The following is an 18,912-nucleotide window of genomic DNA, read 5'->3' on the forward strand; positions in this document are numbered from 1 at the left end:
GGATGTGTTTAATACTTTAGCTATTGAGTAAAATGGGACTGAGATATTTTATACTGATTTATACTTATACCTGATTATACTGAGCTATAACTAAAATGAAACAATTAAAAGAAATATATGAAAGAAAAGTGACATGCTTATAAATTTAGCCTAAGCATAAATACTGAATATACATGCAAGTATATTGTGAAGTCATTTAATAATGGTGTGGTCTGGTTACGAGATATAAATATGAATTTTGTATAATTGTATTATGTTGTACTGAAATCATGTATTTAAATGTTTACCTCACTGAGTCAGTCTGAATTAACTGGTTCATTTGCAGGTCTCCATATAAAAAATCACAGTTGCTATATTATATTTGGTTTGTGAGCTGCTGAAATAAGAAGATGAACACAGAGGAGATGAATAACTCTACAGTGACCTTCACCACACCTGAAACATCTACAAACTCCACAACTCAGTCCATTGGGCTAAAGGACTTGGTGGTAACCTGCGTACACAGCTTTAATTTCCTGTTTGGTCTTCCTACAAACTCCTATGTTATATGGCTCATTGTCACAGGAGCTGGAAGTGGAGTTGCATCAGAGTTCTTCAACCTCAATCTCTCTATGTGTGAGATTGGTACCTGTCTGAGTTGTTTAGTCTCTACACTGACTATTTACTTTTCAAGTCTCTCACTTTTAATGCTGTTTCTACAAGGAATAATGGTCACTGGCCGTCCTCTGTTTCAGTGTCTGATGTGTGTTGAGCGTTACCTGGCAGTGGTTCATCCTGTTACCTTTCTGAAGTTCAAACCTCTCAGATATAGAGTGATCTGCTGCACTGTTGTCTGGATCATTAATCTTGGCTCCTGTTTCTATAGTTTATTTATTGTAATCTCACAAAACATTATTGTGCAAACGTGGTTCTTCTCACTGCAGTTCCTCCTTGTCTTCTCCATCCAGTTGTTTTGTCTTGTGGCTGTTCTCAGAGCTCTGAAGCAGTCAGGACCAGGAGAGAGAGGGAGAGAGAGAGAGGAGGAAAACCACATGAAGAGAAGAGCATTTTATCTCATTCTAATAACTACTGTGAGCATGGCTTTTATATATGTCCCATTTTCTATCACAGGATTCTACATTATTCTTGCACAACAGAATAATCCTGCATATTGGACCCCTGGTTTTGTTTGTTATGTGCTGGCTGGTTTCGTTCAGCCTGTTCTTTATCTTCACCGCACTGGAAAACTGCCTCTGTTCCTCATGAGACCTGCAATTGTAATTTTTCACTAAATCCAGTTACTTTCTAAATGTTGTATTAGATAACTTTAATTTAATTAAATAATTTTATTAACTATCTGTTTAAGTTAATACTTAATTTAGTAATTTTAGATGTTAGTATTTTTTAGTTGGTAGAGCATGTTCTTTAAACTTCATCAGTGATTTAGTGCCTCATTTTTCCATATTGAGGGTTGCCACAGAGCTTGTTTTAAAGTGTTTGAGTACCTTTCTTTTGAACACTCAACAATAATAAAAAAAAAGAATAAAATAATGTCTTTATCTAAACCCCTGCATCCACGTGCATTTTTTGGACTGACCACTGAAAGGTTCAATGAAAGAGCTAACATTTATAAAAAAATAAATAAAACATTTTTGTCAATGTATTCACCGACACACTAAACATTTACATAGCAAACAAGTATATACAGCAAAATGTTCCACATACGTCTTTGGATTTATAAAGATAGTTTTGCCAGATTGATTATGTTTTACGCTGTCAAAATAAAATATTATAACAACACTTTTTTTCAGCCTCAAAATTAAAGTTGAGAGTCAGATGATAAATCTCATGATGTTGACATGCTAGAAAGGCATTATTGTCTGAGATATTACACTTTTTCTAATACCTTCATATAAATCTATGAACTCTGAAAAAACAGATATTTGTCCCATGCATGTTCTGTATACTTAGTGCTGTCTTAAAAATAAACCAGTTGTCCAAAACAATAATTGCTGTACACTTGACAACACACTTTTATTTTTATTTTTCATACCTTTAAAGTTCAGTCTACAAATTTGCATATCTTGTGTTTTATGTGACGTGTAGCAGATTCAATTATTCTTGTCTTCAAAACACAGCACAGAAATCTATTAACATCCAGAGAGACTGGACATTCACTCTTCAGGTGATTAAAAACTTTTGATTTCTTGTTTTAACCTCAGTGCTATCAACCAACAGTGCAATTGTGTTTATCAAATAATGCTTTGTGATTTGGCGTTTAATGTTTTAGCTAGAATTGGTCAAATTGGACTGAGCTGTTTTCTGAACAGAAATCATTTTAAAAGTACATATTAAAGAAAATGACATGTTTCATAATTTAGGCTATAGCATACTACTGAATACAACAATATTTTGAAGTCATATAATAATAATGTGTTTTTTATTTGAGTGTAAATTATGAATTTTGTATTACAAAATTGAATTATGTTGTAAACCGGATGAATGTATTTAAATGTTATATTTACCTTATTGACTTAACTGGTTCATTATAGTTCTCCTTAAAAAAGATAACAGTTGTAATATTATATACAGTTTGGTTTGTGAGCTGCTGAACTGAGAAGACAAATACAGAGGAGATGAATAACCCTCCAGTGACCTTCACCACACCTGAAACATCTACAAACTCCACAACTCAGTCCATTGGGCCAGTGGACTTTGTGGAAATCTGCGTACACAGCATGAATTTCCTGTTTGGTCTTCCTACAAACATCTACGTTATATGGCTCATCGTCACAGGAACAGGAAGTGGAGTTGCATCAGAGTTCTTCATCCTCAATCTCTCCACTTGTGAGATTGGTACCTGTCTGAATGGTTTGCTCTCTATACTGCCAGTGTACTTTTCAAGTCTCTCATTGTTACCGCTGTTTCTACAAGGACTAATTCACACTGGTCGCCCTCTGTTTCAGTGTCTGATGTGTGTTGAGCGTTACCTGGCAGTGGTTCATCCTGTAACCTTTCTGAAGTACAAACCTCTCAGATATAGAGTGATCTGCTGCACTGCGGCCTGGATAATTATTCTTGGCTCCTGTTTTAATAGTTTATTTATTGCAATCTCACAAAACATGAATGTGCAAATGTGGTTCTTCTCAACACAGTTCCTCCTCTTCCTCTCCATCCAGTTGTTTTGTCTTGTGGCTGTTCTCAGAGCTCTGAAGCAGTCAGGACCAGGAGAGAGAGGGAGAGAGAGAGAGGAGAAAAACCACACGAAGAGAAGAGCATTTTATCTCATTCTAATAACTACTGTGAGCATGGCTTTTATATATGTCCCATGTACTATCACAGGATTCTACATTATTCTAACACAACAGAATAATCCTGCATATTGGACCCCTGGTTTGGTTTGTTATGTGCTGGCTGGTTTCGTTCAGCCTGTTCTTTATCTTCACCGCACTGGAAAACTGCCTCTGTTCCTCATGCTGAGACCGCAATTGTAATTTTTTTACTAAATACAGTTACTTTACTTTCTAAATGTTGTATTAGATAACTTTAATTTAAAATTGTATTAATTATCTGTTTAATTTAATACTAAATTTTGTCATTTTAGATTTTAGTATTTTTTAGTTGGTAAAGCATGTTCTTTAGATATAGTTGATTGCAACAATTTTGTAAGTTTTTTTTATATATATAAAACTTCATCAGTGATTTAGTGTCTCATTTTTCCATATTGAGGGTTTCCACAGAGATTGGTTTAAAGTGTTTGAGTACCTTTCTTTTGAACACTCAACAATAAATAAATAAATATATATAAAAAAAAATGTCTCTATCTAAACCCCTGCATCCACATGCATTTTTGGGACTGACCACTGAAAGGTCCAATGACAGAGCTGATATTTAATAAAAAAAAAAAAAAAAAAACCTTTTGTCAATGTATTCACCGACACACTGAACATTTACATAGCAAACAAGTATATACAGCAAAATGTTCCACATACGTCTTTGGATTTATAAAGATAGTTTTGGCAGATTGATTATGTTTTACGCTGTCAAAATAAAATATTATAACAACACTTTTTTCAGCCTCAAAATGAATGATGAGAGTCAGATGATAAATCTCATGATGTTGACATGCTAGAAAGGCATTATTGTCTGAGATATTACACTTTTTCTAATGCCTTCATATAAATCTATGAACTCTGAAAAAAACAGATATTTGTCCCATGCATGTTCAGTATACTTAGTGCTGTCTTAAAAATAAACCAGTTGTCCAAAACAATAATTGCTGTACACTTGACAACACACTTTTATTTTTCATACCTTTAAAGTTCAGTCTACAAATTTGCATATCTTGTGTTTTATGTGACGTGTAGCAGATTCAATTATTCTTGTCTTCAAAACACAGCACAGAAATCTATTAACATCCAGAGAGACTGGACATTCACTCTTCAGGTGATTACAAACTTTTGATTTCTTGTTTTAACCTCAGTGCTATCAACCAACAGTGCAATTGTGTTTATCAAATAATGCTTTGTGATGTTGCGTTTAATGTTTTAGCTAGAATTGGTCAAATTGGACTGAGCTGTTTTCTGAACAGAAATCATTTTAAAAGTACATATTAAAGAAAATGACATGTTTCATAATTTAGGCTATAGCATACTACTGAATACAACAATATTTTGAAGTCATATAATAATAATGTGTTTTTTATTTGAGTGTAAATGATGAACTTTGTATTACAAAATTGTATTATGTTGTAAACTGGATGAATGTATTTAAATGTTATATTTACCTTATTGACTTAACTGGTTCATTATAGTTCTCCTTAAAAAAGATAACAGTTGTAATATTATATACAGTTTGCTGCTGAACTGAGAAGACAAATACAGAGGAGATGAATAACCCTCCAGTGACCTTCACCACACCTGAAACATCTACAAACTCCACAACTCAGTCCATTGGGCCAGTGGACTTTGTGGAAATTTGCATACACAGCATAACTTTCCTGTTTGGTCTTCCTACAAACATCTACGTTATATGGCTCATCGTCACAGGAACAGGAAGTGGAGTTGCATCAGAGTTCTTCATCCTCAATCTCTCCACTTGTGAGATTGGTACCTGTCTGAATGGTTTGCTCTCTATACTGCCAGTGTACTTTTCAAGTCTCTCATTGTTACCGCTGTTTCTACAAGGACTAATTTACACTGGTCGTCCTCTGTTTCAGTGTCTGATCTGTGTTGAGCGTTACCTGGCAGTGGTTCATCCTGTAACCTTTCTGAAGTTCAAACCTCTCAGATATAGAGTGATCTGCTGCACTGTTGTCTGGATAATTATTCTTGGCTCCTGTTTTAATAGTTTATTTATTGTAATCTCACAAAACATGAATGTGCAAATGTGGTTCTTCTCAACACAGTTCCTCCTCTTCTTATCCACCCAGTTGTTTTGTCTTGTGGCTGTTCTCAGAGCGCTGAAGCAGTCAGGACCAGGAGAGAGAGGGAGAGAGAGAGGGGAGAAAAACCACATGAAGAGAAGAGCATTTTATCTCATTCTAATAACTACTGTGAGCATGGATGTTATATATGTCCCATGTACTATCACAGGATTCTACATTATTCTAACACAACAGAATAATCCTGCATATTGGATCCCTGGTTTGGTTTGTTATGTGCTGGCTGGTTTCGTTCAGCCTGTTCTTTATCTTCACCGCACTGGAAAACTGCCTCTGTTCCTCATGAGACTTGCAATTGTAATTTTTCACTAAATCCAGGTACTTTACTTTCTAAATGTTGTATTAGATAACTTTAATTTAAAATTGTATTAATTATCTGTTTAATTTAATACAAAATTTAGTCATTTTAGATGTGAGTATTTTTTAGTTGGTAGAGCATGTTCTTTAGATATAGTGGATTGCCACAATTTTGTAATGGCTTTTTCTTTTCTTTTTTTCTATAAAACTTCAGTGATTTAGTGTCTCATTTTTCCATATTGAGGGTTTCCACAGAGATTGGTTTAAAGTGTTCGAGTACCTTTTTTTTGAACACAAAAAAAAAAAAAAAAAAAAAAAGTCTCTATCTAAACCCCTGCATCCACATGCAATTCTTGACCACTTATATTTAATTAAAAAGAATAAAAAACAACAACCTTTTGTCAATGTATTCACCGACACACTGAACATTTACATAGCAAACAAGTATATACAGCAAAATGTTCCACATACGTCTTTGTATTTATAAAGATAGTTTTGCCAGATTGATTATGTTTTACGCTGTCAAAATAAAATATTATAACAACACCTTTTTCAGCCTCAAAATTAATGTTGAGAGTCAGATGATAAATCTCATGGTCGCCTGTGATGTTAACATGCTAGAAAGGCATTGCTATCTGAGATATTACACGTTTTCTAATGCTTTCATATAAATCAATGAACAATGAAAAAATAGATATTTGTCAGATCAAATACAGAGATGAATAACTCTACAGTGAACTTCACCACACCTGAAACATCTAGAAACTCCACAACTCAGTCTATTGGGCCAATGGACTTTGTGGAAATCGTACTTGGTTACTAACGTAACCTCGGTTCTCTCTAGTAGAGGGAACGAGTACTGCGTCTTAGCTAAGACGCTGCGGGGAAAAGTCTCTTTTCACGAATATTGAAGCAAAAAATTATCCTTAATTTTAATATTTGTAAAACGCATTTGCAGCAGTATACAGCCATAGGCAAGACGGCTCGCTTGCTCATTGGCTGCTCTACGGCAAATGCATAAGCCTATCGAGCGCAGGCTGATGCAACATCAGACCAATGAGGCCACTTCCCGCCGACGCGGGCGTGGCCTAGCCCTATAAAGGTAGCTCGAAAAGGCTGACTCACTTGATTTATTTCATCGAAGAAGCGAACCAAAGTGAATCGTACGCACGGCAAGGAACGCAGTACTCGTTCCCTCTACTAGAGAGAACTCTCCGTTCCGATATATAGCTGCGTCCGCAGACGCAATATTATGTCATCACTTAGACAAGGCAACCTGACAAGGCTAATGTGGGAATATGGGTCTTACGTAATACTGCCCGTAAGATAGTAGTAACGCACTGCGCTTGCATTCTCAGTGTTCAATTACACCGATAACAGCTTAGCCTGCAAGGCGGGAACCTCAAGGTTATAAAACCTGATAAATGTAGACGGCGAGGCCCAGCCTGCCGCCATACATATATCCTGTAAGGATATCCCACTAGACCAGGCCCACGACGAGGCAACGCCTCTCGTGGAGTGCGCTCTGACACCCAGTGGGCACTGAAGACCCCTGGAGGTGTATGCTAACGCTATGGCGTCAACTATCCATCTGGATAGGCTTTGTTTCGAAACAGCCATTCCCTTGGAACGTCCACTGAACGAGACAAACAGTTGCTCAGTCTGTCTGAAGACAGCAGAGCGAGACACATAGGCTCTTAAAGCCCTGACAGGGCAAAGAGAGCTCAAGTCTCCTTCCTCTTCTAACACCGGCAGGGCAGACAGGGATATAACCTGAGCCCGAAACGGTGTGTTGAGGGATTTTGGCACATAACCGTGCCTAGGTTTGAGTATGACTCTCGAGTCACTAGGCCCAAACTCCAGACATGACGGGCTCACTGAGAGCGCGTGCAGGTCACCTATGCGCTTCACTGAAGCAAGAGCCAGCAAGAACACTGTCTTAAATGACAGATGTCTGAGGCTAATCGTCTGGATGGGCTCGAAAGGGGAACCTTTCATGGCCTCCAGAACCGTAGAGAGGTCCCATACAGGAACCGACGGGGGTCTGGGAGGGTTCAGTCTCCTAGCTCCCCTGAGGAAGCGGATGACCAAATCATTCCTTCCTATCGACTGACCGAGCGTTGTTTCAGCGAACGCTGCGATAGCCGCCACATATACTTTGAGCGTGGAGTAGTGTTGTTTTTGGCGGCCTGTTTTAATTTTAGTTTTAGTCTAGTCTTTGTGTCAAGCTGTCGTTTTAGTTTTTATTAGTTTTAGTCACGTTCATACTCTTTTTAGTCTAGTCAAGTTTTAGTCGACGAAAACTGATGACATTTTAGTCTAGTTTTAGTCAACGAAAACTGATGACATTTTAGTCTAGTTTTAGTCGACGAAAACTGATGACATTTTAGTCTAGTTTTAGTCGACGAAAACTGATGACATTTTAGTCTAGTTTTAGTCAACGAAAACTGATGACATTTTAGTCTAGTTTTAGTCGACGAAAACTGATGACATTTTAGTCTAGTTTTAGTCAATGAAAATTGTATTTTAGTCTCTTTTTAGTAATGCAATTCTATTTAACCCAGTCAATATAGAATTTCAAACAAGGTTATCTTATTAGTATATTTAGGGCTGTGACGGTGGCAGTTTTTTTTTACCACCGTGGTAATGGACCAACTACCGGCGGTGGTTGGGGGTTATTTAAAAAAAAAAAAAAAAAAAACTCGTTTTATATTTCCACACAAAGACGCGTGATATAGGCTACACTCTGCGCTCTGAGAGGGATGTGGGACACGAGCAGGAAAGAGACCATCGATCTCTTTATAATATCTTCGTGTTTTCTACTTGATGTAAATTGGTCTGAAGAGCGAATTTTATCCTCCACAAGGGCGAAATATTAGGCTGTTTGAGATTGCGCTGCCAGAGAAAGTGAAACTAAAAATCACCCGCGCGTGTGAAACTATGGGTTCACGCACAACTCTCTCATTCGTCGTGACGTTATAACATTTCGTCTCGTCTCGTTTTGGTCAACGAAAATGAAGAGACATTTTAGCATAATTTTTATTTTGTAAACCACATTTAGTCTCGTTTTTATTCGTCAACGATATTGCATTATAAATGTATTTTAGTCATCGTCACATGACCAGCATTTACGTCTCGTCTCGTCTCGTCTCGTTTTCGTCAGGTGATAACGGTTCGTTGACGACAATATTTCGTCATAATTTTCGTTGACGAAAGCAACACTAGCGTGGAGGGGGCTCTGCCCTTATCCAACAGCTCTTGAAGGAAGGAGAGAGCCTCCGTCACCTCACAGTCGAGGGGTGAACATCCCCGAGCCATACACCAGCTGGAGAATACCGACCACTTTGAGGCATAGAGCCGTCGAGTCGACGGTGCTCTAGCCTGAGTGATGTTGTTCCTGGACAGTCTGTCTGGACCCAGATTCTGTAGCCCAGGCACATGAGCTGCTTTCAGCGAGCGCAAGTTGTGCTGAGCCCACACCAGAAGGCGTTCCGCCAACCTGTACAGATCTCGGGATCTGAGACCGCCCTGGCGATTTATGTAGGACACCACAGACATGTTGTCCGAACGGACTAAGACGTGGTGGTCCTTGATATGGGGACGAAAACGCATCAGCGCGTTTTCCACTGCCAGCATTTCCAGACAGTTGATATGTCAGAGCTTTTCTCGTTCTGACCACAGGCCACATAACGGTCTGCCCTCGAGCAGCGCTCCCCATCCCGAGGTGGAGGCGTCCGTCGACACCACTCTCACTCTCGAGGAAGTCCCCAGGCTTGCACCTGCTTGGTACAAGCCGTTCGCTGTCCAAGGTTCTAGAGCTGTAACACAGCTCTGGTTGACCTTGAGGCGCAGCCGACCAGAAGTCCACGCTCTGCGCGGTACCCGCGCTTTCAGCCAGAACTGCAGGGGGCGCATGCGGAGCAGACCCAGCTGAAGAACTGGTGATGCTGAGGCCATGAGACCTAGCATCTTCTGAAACGCCTTGAGTGGGAAGGACGCGCCGCAGTGGAGAGATCTCGCTGCGCGCTGAATGACGAGCGCACGCTGTGACGACAGCCGCGCCGTCATAGACTGTGAGTCCAGAACTATGCCCAAAAACGAAATCGTTTGACTGGGGTTCAGTGAACTCTTCGTCCAGTTGACTCTGAGACCAAGTTTCTCGAGGTGATCGAGTAACATGGTCCTGTGTTCCACGAGCTCTGATCGTGATTGAGCCAGAATCAGCCAGTCGTCCAAATGGTTCAGCACTCGCATGCCTCTGAGTCTGAGAGGGGCGAGCGCTGCGTCCATGCACTTCGTAAATGTGCGAGGTGCCAGGGACAGGCCGAATGGCAGGACTGTATACTGGCATGTCTGGCCGTCGAAGGCGAATCTCAAGTATTGCCTGTGACGTGACGCTATCTGTATTTGAAAATACGCGTCCTTCAGATCTATTGACATGAACCAGTCTCCTCTGCGAATATGCACGAGGATTTTCCTGGTCGTAAGCATTCTGAAACTGCGTTTCACTAATGCTTTGTTCAGCTGTCTCAGATCCAGTATGGGTCTGAAGCCCCCGTCTTTCTTGGGAACCAGAAAGTATCTGCTGTACAGCCCCCGTTCGCTTTGAGCATGAGATACAGGCTCTACAGCCCCTTTGCTCATCAGTTTTGAAATTTCGGCTCGGAGTAGGTGTGCTACTTCCGAATTTACCGTAGTTTCGACACGCGCCGTAAAGCGGGGAGGGCGTCGATAAAACTGTAGCGAGTAGCCTCTCTTTATAATGCCTAGCACCCATCCCGAAACCCCTGGAAGCGCTGCCCATGCATCTGCATGAATGGCTAAGGGTTGGATGCGAAGCGCACTCTGTTCACTGGGCAACGAGAGCGCTTCGGTGTGCTGTAACACAGGCGTTATGTCTGTGGCATTCGAGGCGTGGGGCGCGCTGATGACAGCGGGCAGAGCGCTCGTCCTCGACCCCGCTACGGCGCTTAGCCGAGTGAGGGAGGGCTGAGCGAGTCCCGTGGGACTCGTATCGTCTGTGAGTAAGTGTGGGCTGGAAGTGCGCACCTTTACTGCTTTTGGCGCGTTGTCTGTCTGAGCAGAACGAACGTGCACGGGTTTCGTTTTTACAGAAACCGCAAGACGTGTGTGACTTAGGGCCCTATTTTAACGATCTGAAACGCAAGTGTCAAAGCGCAAAGCGCAAGTAACTTTGTGGGCGGGTCTCGGCGCTGTTGCTATTTTCCCGGCGGGATAAATGACTCTTGCGCCGGGCGCAAATCTAAAAGGGGTTGGTCTGAAGTAGCTTCATTATTCATAGGTGTGGTTTGGGCGTAACGTGAAATAAACCAATCAGAGCATCATCTCACATTCCCTTTAAGAACAGACGCACTTTTTCCTTGGCGTATTGCTATTATAACGGCGGATTTGCCAGGCGCGCGCCAAGAGCGGTTCACAGCCGAGGAGACCAACGCTCTCGTCACGGCCGTAAAACACAGAGAAGTGACATTGGGGATGGGAGAAACACACCCAAATTAGCTTCGGTTAAACAGGCATATAATAATGTGGGTAAATGTGTAAGCTAGATGTATGCTTTTATAATAAATTATTATATTTATAATAAATGATCTATCTATCTATCTATCTATCTATCTATCTATCTATCTATCTATCTATCTATCTATCTATCTATCTATCTATCTATCTATCTATCTATCTATCTATCTATCTATCTATCGTTTGTAATAATATGATTTGCAAAAATGAAAACTGCTGCTTCTGTGTAGATTAGAGAATCACAGTGTATGAGCGTTGTGCACTCTATACATTATGGTCAAGCATGCGCCCTAAAATAGCATAATGAACAACGCGCAACGCGCCACTGACTTTAGACTAGGTTTTTTCTGGCCAGTGGCGCAATTGTTTTATGGAACAGTAAAATAGCACCAGGGAACGTTTGCGCCGGTACACGCCTCCTTTTTTGCGCTGAACCGCCCAGGGAGCGCATGTTCATTCCCTAGTTTAGCGACGTGCTTCTGTGGAGGGAAAAGCGCGCTTTGCGCGGGTGCAAAATAGGAATGAAACATGCGTCGGTGTACAAAGTCAATTGCGCTGGGTGCAAGATAGGGCCCATAGTGTTTGTGTGCACTGAGGAGTGGGCACGTTTACTATGTAGTGCGCGCGATCGATTTTATGGGCGCGAGCCCTGTGTGAAGGGCTTTGCTTGTGTGTACGGATGGGCACTGAATAGTGGGCATCAGCATTACATTTATAGCACCATCGGCCGTGGCCGGGACACCAGAAAATACACTCTTTTCGGGATATATCTGGGTAGCCGTAAAAACGGCTTTTGTGTGCAGGCAAGCGGGCAACTGTACAGGCTTGCGCGTTGTATAAGACGCTGAGACAGTCGCAATTCCTGGAACTGAAACAGCGGCGCGCTTGGGTGGGAGCCCGGCCGCAGCGGGACTCGTACACCGGCGCTTTCCTAGGCGTGCTAGGATGTGTTCGGGGCTTCCGGTTTCACCACAATCCTCTGCCGTGGTCCACGCGGCGTGGGGCGACGGCTGGTAGAGCGAGAGCGGGGTCTCGCGCTGCGTTGCTGTCGTGATGACGCAGCAGGACAGGGGCTGTGGCTGAGGGGGCTGTGGCTGAGAGCTCCGCTTGGTCGGCTTAGCACGACTCCCTGCAGAACTGGAGCGCTTCGGCAGGAAGTGCTTAAAGGCTTGCGACGCTTTCTGGTCCTCTGCGAATCTCTCTATGAACTCATTGACAGAGGATCCGAAGAGGCCAGCGGGATTCAGCGGGGCGTCGAGGAACGCGGTGCGCTCAGACTCGGCCATTTCTGAAAACGTCAGCCAAAGATGTCTTTCAGCCACAGTGGCGGAAGCCATAACTCGTCCCATAGCCTGAGCGGCAGACTTAGTAGCGCGAAGGGTGAGATCCGAAGCGCTCCTTAAATCCGCGAGGCAGATTGCCATGGTGTGTAGTGCATCATCCAGAGCGGAGAATGCTGGTGAAACAGACGAACGTGTTCGTGCTGAGAAGGGAGCGTTCCAGGCCTTTGCCACTTCTTCATGAAGCTCAGGAAGAAAGGGGGCAGGCTTAGACTCAGGAGAAGTACGCTCACCGGGAAGAAAGCTACCATCCAGCCGGGTCCGAGAAGGAGGTACTGGTGTAGACCACTCGAGGCCGAGACTCGTCGCGGCCAGCATGAGCACTCGCATCAACTCCTTTTCGATGTTAGCTCGTCTGTTAGGCTTGAAGGCCCGAAGCTAACAGAGAGCACGTGTCCTCATCCCCCGACGCGGCTTTGAAATTGACTTCCTCTGATGAAGCGGCGGCAGACGGCGGGCGCTGAGCATCAGGAAGTGATTCAGGCGAGGCCGGCGAAGCGGGCGGGCGCTCCGGCGAGCTCGGTCGGGTTGTAGAGGGTTCCGGGATCCGCTGGGAGCGGCGTTTTTTACGGCGCGGCAACGCGGCGGGGAGTGCAGGCTCAGAGAATACTGCCAGGCGAGTCCTCAGAGTCACCATAGGCATCAGCTCGCAGTGAGGGCAGCCACCGTCAGCGAGCGCGAGCGCTGCATGGTCTTCACCCAGACAGGAGACACAGATCACATGACGGTCTCCCTCGCTGAGTGGGGCTCGGCACGAGCCGCAGGAAGGCATCTTTAAAAAGACGCGAGCTCTTTTACGAGTGTGTGTCGCGGGGCGAACACACACACACACACACAAGAACAGAGGAAAAGGATATGAGCGCCGGAAAGCGCAGCAGGTACGGCAGTGGCTAAGACGACAGTCTTAGCTAAGACGCAGTACGAGAGAACTCTCGTAAGAGAACTGAGTACACAGCATAACTTTGCAACCTCACTGATGAAGTTTTATATAAAAAAATAAACAAAAAGTACAAACATTTTGCAATCAATCATATCTAAAGAACATGCTCTATAACTAAAAAATACTAAAATCTAAAATGACTAAATTAAGTATTAACTTAAACAGATAGTTAATAAAATTTTAAATTAAAGTTATCTAATACAACATTCAGAAAGTACCTGGATTTAGTGAAAAACTACTGGGCAGTCTGGACATATGTTTGTACAGCATTAATTTCATTTTGGCTCTTCCTATACACTCCTATATTATATGGCTTATCATCACAGGAACAGGAAGTGGAGTTGCATCAGGGTTCTTCATCCTGAATCGCTCTGTTTCTGAGATTGGTATCTGTGTTAATTATTTGTTCACTGTACTTGATTGTACTTGGGTTTTAAGTTTCACACCATTAACATGTTTTTTATTAGCACTACTGGCCGCCCTCTGTTTCAGTGTCTGATGTGTGTTGAGCGTTACCTGGCAGTGGTTCATCCTGTAACCTTTCTGAAGTTCACACCTCTCAGATATAGAGTGATCTGCTGCACTGCGGCCTGGATAATTACTCTTTGTTCTTGTTTGTGCGGCATGTTTATTATAGTATCTTTCGACTTTTATATTTATGTATGCATAAATTCGCTTCAATTCTTACTCTTTGTCTCCATTCAGCTATTCTGCTGTGTGGCTGTTCTCAGAGCTCTGAAGCAGTCAGGTCAAGGAGAGAGAGAGAGAGAGAGAGAGAGAGAGAGAGAGAGAGAGAGAGAGAGAGAGAGAGAGAGAGAGAGAGAGAGAGAGAGAGAGAGAGAGAGAGAGAGAGAGAGAGAGAGAGAGAGGAGAAGAGCTTTTTATGTAATTCTAATAACTACTATCAGCATGGCTATCATACAGTATATTGGCCATTTACTATCACTGTATTCTTTTTTATTCTGACAAAACAGAAAAGCAAACTTTTTCTGTGTGTTTTATTTGTTATGTGCTGGCTGGTTTTGTTCACCCTGTTCTGTTTCTGCAACGGGCTGGAAAACTCTCAGGCTTTCCTTAAATCCCATGATTGTGATATTTGATTTATCCTTTTTTTTTTTACGTCTGATTCATTTTATATATGTTTGGAAAATGTAAAGTAAATACACCTTTTGCATATTGAGGATTGCCCACAAAGATTATTGCATTAAACTTGACATTCATTACACAGATTTGAACTTTTTTTTCTCCACAGAAATAAACAAACAAATTGCTCTTGTCTAAAAAATTTGCATGTCAGGTGTTTAATGAGTGGCACCTGTGCTGACCAGTTTCAAATGTAAAAAGAAGAAGACTGACTATACATTGTAAAAAGTAAAAAGACTTAAAAAAAGTGAAAAAAAGTGAAAAAAAAAGTGTCTTGGTGCACAATTTAAATGTAAATTACTGGATGTCAGTCAATCCAGAGGAAAATAAAATAAAATACATTGCATGTACCATTGCATTCTGAACCAACCCGATCTCATGAAATGTGTCTCTATAGCATTGTATTTACCGTGCAATTTACAAACCACACATTTCTGCCACAGAAACTAAAGTCTTAATTTTTTTTTCTATTTCACTATTTTCTAAATGAATGTGAATGACGATCAAATTATTTCAAATGAACTAGGAATACTAATAAAATCAGACTGAAATGGTTGTAAGTGGTTGCTAGTCTTTTATCCAATAAAACTTCACCAGTGACCCAATGTCACCTTTTCCATACTGAAGGTTGCAAAATAGTAATAATTGCTTTACACTTGACATCCTGTCATAACAATTTTTAAAAAAAATTGTCATAAACCTTGAAAGTTCAGTCTAAATATTTGCATATGTTGTGTTTTAGCAGATAAAATCAAGGTCATATATTATTCTTGTCTCTAAAACACAGCACAGTAATGTAGAGAAACTGGACATTCACTCTACAGGTGAGAAAACTTTTTGATTCAGTTGTTTTAACCTCAATAATATCAACCAACGGTGTCCCAATAATGTTTTGGGATGTGTTTAATACTTTAGCTATTGAGTAAAATGGGACTGAGATATTTTATACTGATTTATACTTATACCTGATTATACTGAGCTATAACTAAAATGAAACAATTAAAAGAAATATGAAAGAAGAATGACATGCTATAAATTTAGGTTAATCATAAATACTGAATGCAACTATATTGTGAAGTCATTTAATAATGGTGTGGTCTGGTTACGAGATATAATATGAATATATAATATGAATTTTGTATAATTGTATTATGTTGTACTGAAATCATGTATTTAAATGTTTACCTCACTGAGTCAGTCTGAATTAACTGGTTCATTTACAGGTCTCCATATAAAAAAATCACAGTTGCTATATTATAATTGGTTTGTGAGCTGCTGAAATAAGAAGATGAACACAGAGGAGATGAATAACTCTACAGTGAACTTCACCACACCTGAAACATCTACAAACTCCACAACTCAGTCTATTGGGCTAATGGACTTGGTGGAAATCTGTGTACACAGCTTTAATTTCCTGTTTGGTCTTCCTACAAACTCCTATGTTATATGGCTCATTGTCACAGGAGCTGGAAGTGGAGTTGCATCAGAGTTCTTCAACCTCAATCTCTCTATGTGTGAGATTGGTACCTGTCTGAGTTGTTTAGTCTCTACACTGAATATTTACTTTTCAGGTCTCTCACTTTTAATGCTGTTTCTACAAGGACTAATTCACACTGGTCGTCCTCTGTTTCAGTGTCTGATGTGTGTTGAGCGTTACCTGGCAGTGGTTCATCCTGTAACCTTTCTGAAGTTCAAACCTCTCAGATATAGAGTGATCTGCTGCACTGCGGCCTGGATAACCACTCTTGGATCCTCTTTGGCTGCTATGACCATAAAAATATCATCCAATCATAACACATATAAATGGTTCTTCGTGCTGCAGTTCCTCCTCTTCTTCTCCATCCAGTTGTTTTGTCTTGTGGCTGTTCTCAGAGCTCTGAAGCAGTCAGGACCAGGAGAGAGAGGGAGAGAGAAAGAGGAGGAAAACCACATGAAGAGAAGAGCGTTTCATCTCATTCTAATAACTACTGTGAGCATGGCTTTTATATATGTCCCATATTCTATCACCGGATTCTGTATCATTCTAACACAACAGAATAATCCTGCATATTGGATCCCTGGTTTTGTTTGTTATGTGCTGGCTGGTTTCGTTCAGCCTGTTCTTTATCTTCACCGCACTGGAAAACTGCCTCTGTTCCTCATGAGACCTGCAACTGTAATTTTTCACTAAATCCAGTTACTTTTTAAATATTGGTTTAGATAACTTTAATTTAAAATTGTATTAATTATCTGTTTAATTTAATACTAAATTTAGTCATTTTAGATGTTAGTATTTTTTAGTTGGTAGAGCATGTTCTTTAGATATAAGTGGATTGCAAAAATTTCGTAATGTTTCTTTTTTTTTATATATATAAAACTTCATCAGTGATTTAGTGTCTCAGGTTTCCATATTGAGGGTTTCCACAGAGATTGGTTTAAAGTGTTTGAGTACCTTTTTTTTGAAAACTCAACAATAAAAAATAAAAAATAAAAAGTTTTTTTGTGTGTTTTTTTTTGTCAATGTATTCACTGACACACTAAACATTTAGCAAACATGTATATACAGCAAAATGTTCCACATACGTCTTTGGATTAATAAAGATAGTTTTGGCAGATTGATTATGTTTTACGCTGTCAAAATAAAATATTATAACAACACTTTTTTCAGCCTCAAAATTAAAGTTGAGAGTCAGATGATAAATCTCATGATGTTGACATGCTAGAAAGGCATTATTGTCTGAGATATTACACTTTTTCTAATACCTTCATATAAATCTATGAACTTTGAAAAAACAGATATTTGTCCCATGCATGTTCTGTATACTTAGTGCTGTCTTAAAAATAAACCAGTTGTCCAAAACAATAATTGCTGTACACTTGACAACACACTTTTATTTTTATTTTTCATACCTTTAAAGTTCAGTCTACAAATTTGCATATCTTGTGTTTTATGTGACGTGTAGCAGATTCAATTATTCTTGTCTTCAAAACACAGCACAGAAATCTATTAACATCCAGAGAGACTGGACATTCACTCTTCAGGTGATTACAAACTTTTGATTTCTTGTTTTAACCTCAGTGCTATCAACCAACAGTGCAATTGTGTTTATCAAATAATGCTTTGTGATTTGGCGTTTAATGTTTTAGCTAGAATTGGTAAAATTGGACTGAGCTGTTTTCTGAACAGAAGTAAATCATTTTAAAAGTACATATTAAAGTAAATTACATGTTTAATGATTTAGGCTAAGCATAAATACTACTCTACTAAATATATACAACCATATTTTGAAGTCATATTTATTTATTTATTTTATTTGACATGGACATTACTATTACATTGGACGAACCATATGCATTTGCTTGGGTGTTTTAGCACAAATGCTAATTTTCAACACCTGTCCACGGGAGGCTTTTAGAAAAGAATACAATGACAATACTGATAGAAAAAGTAATAATAACAATACTAACAAAAAAGGATAAAGAAAATATACCATATGATTACATAAAAAAAAAAAAAAAAGTTAGAAAGTTATAAGTTATAAAGCAAAGGTATCAAAATCAGAAAATATATTTTTTCATGCGAGCACTGTCGTTTTGTTTTCAGCCATTGTTTAAGTCCTCTGTTAAAAGCATTGCTGTCTCTAGTTTTAAATTAGTAGGTTTAGTAAAGCTAAAAAAGCTATTAGTAAAGCATTCCAGAGTTTTGGTCCCTTTGCAGAGAATGCAGACTGACTTGTACTTTAGGACAAGACAGTCACCTCTGATAGTGGCTCGTGTGTTCGCCCTATGAGAACTTTGACGCCTAGTGACTAATTTAGAAAACAAGATATTTAAAATCAATAAAACTGTCAAAGCCAAGAAGCTTATGCTTTCTTAAAACATCACAATGATGCCATCTCATAGGTTTCCGGTCCATAATTGTTATTGCCTGTGTTTGTAAATTGAGAAAATAGGTTTTAATTTAGTTGGAGAGGCTTGTGACTATGATGTGACGCAATATGATAGATGTGAAAATATCATTGCATGCATGTAAAGTTAAATACATGATGTACATGTATAATAATGTTTTTTTTTATTTGAGTGTAAATTATGAACTTTGTGTGACAAAATCTTATTATGTAGATAACTGGATGAATGTATTTAAATGTTATGATTATTCATTTAATTTAATACTAAATTCAGTTATTTCATATATATTTTAAAAACTTTTTAAAAACATTTTTATTTAAAGGGAAGAAAAAGAAAATTCTTTG

General features: G+C 39.8%; 3 protein-coding genes across 3 annotated transcripts; all 3 read left to right on the forward strand.

Annotated features, from left to right (window-relative positions):
• Nucleotides 1-404: 404 nt before the first annotated feature.
• On the forward strand, nucleotides 405-1,271 carry LOC311277412 (chemokine XC receptor 1-like; the record flags this gene model as incomplete). Its single annotated transcript, XM_084387729.1, has 1 exon — nucleotides 405-1,271. The coding sequence occupies one exon, from the start codon at nucleotides 405-407 to the stop codon at nucleotides 1,269-1,271; it is 867 nt and encodes a 288-aa protein (XP_084243855.1).
• Nucleotides 1,272-2,615: 1,344 nt separating this feature from the next.
• On the forward strand, nucleotides 2,616-3,473 carry LOC311277413 (chemokine XC receptor 1-like; the record flags this gene model as incomplete). The annotated part of the gene is made up of 1 exon (XM_084387730.1): nucleotides 2,616-3,473. One exon carries the CDS (start codon nucleotides 2,616-2,618, stop codon nucleotides 3,471-3,473), a length of 858 nt encoding a protein of 285 aa, XP_084243856.1.
• A 1,394-nt stretch (nucleotides 3,474-4,867) lies between these two features.
• LOC311277414 (chemokine XC receptor 1-like) lies at nucleotides 4,868-5,734 on the forward strand (the record flags this gene model as incomplete). Its single annotated transcript, XM_084387731.1, has 1 exon — nucleotides 4,868-5,734. The coding sequence occupies one exon, from the start codon at nucleotides 4,868-4,870 to the stop codon at nucleotides 5,732-5,734; it is 867 nt and encodes a 288-aa protein (XP_084243857.1).
• Nucleotides 5,735-18,912: the final 13,178 nt, after the last annotated feature.

Source organism: Rutilus rutilus (assembly GCF_951802725.1).
Source record: "Rutilus rutilus genome assembly, chromosome: 18".
In the NCBI taxonomy this organism is placed as follows: Eukaryota; Metazoa; Chordata; class Actinopteri; order Cypriniformes; family Leuciscidae; genus Rutilus; species Rutilus rutilus.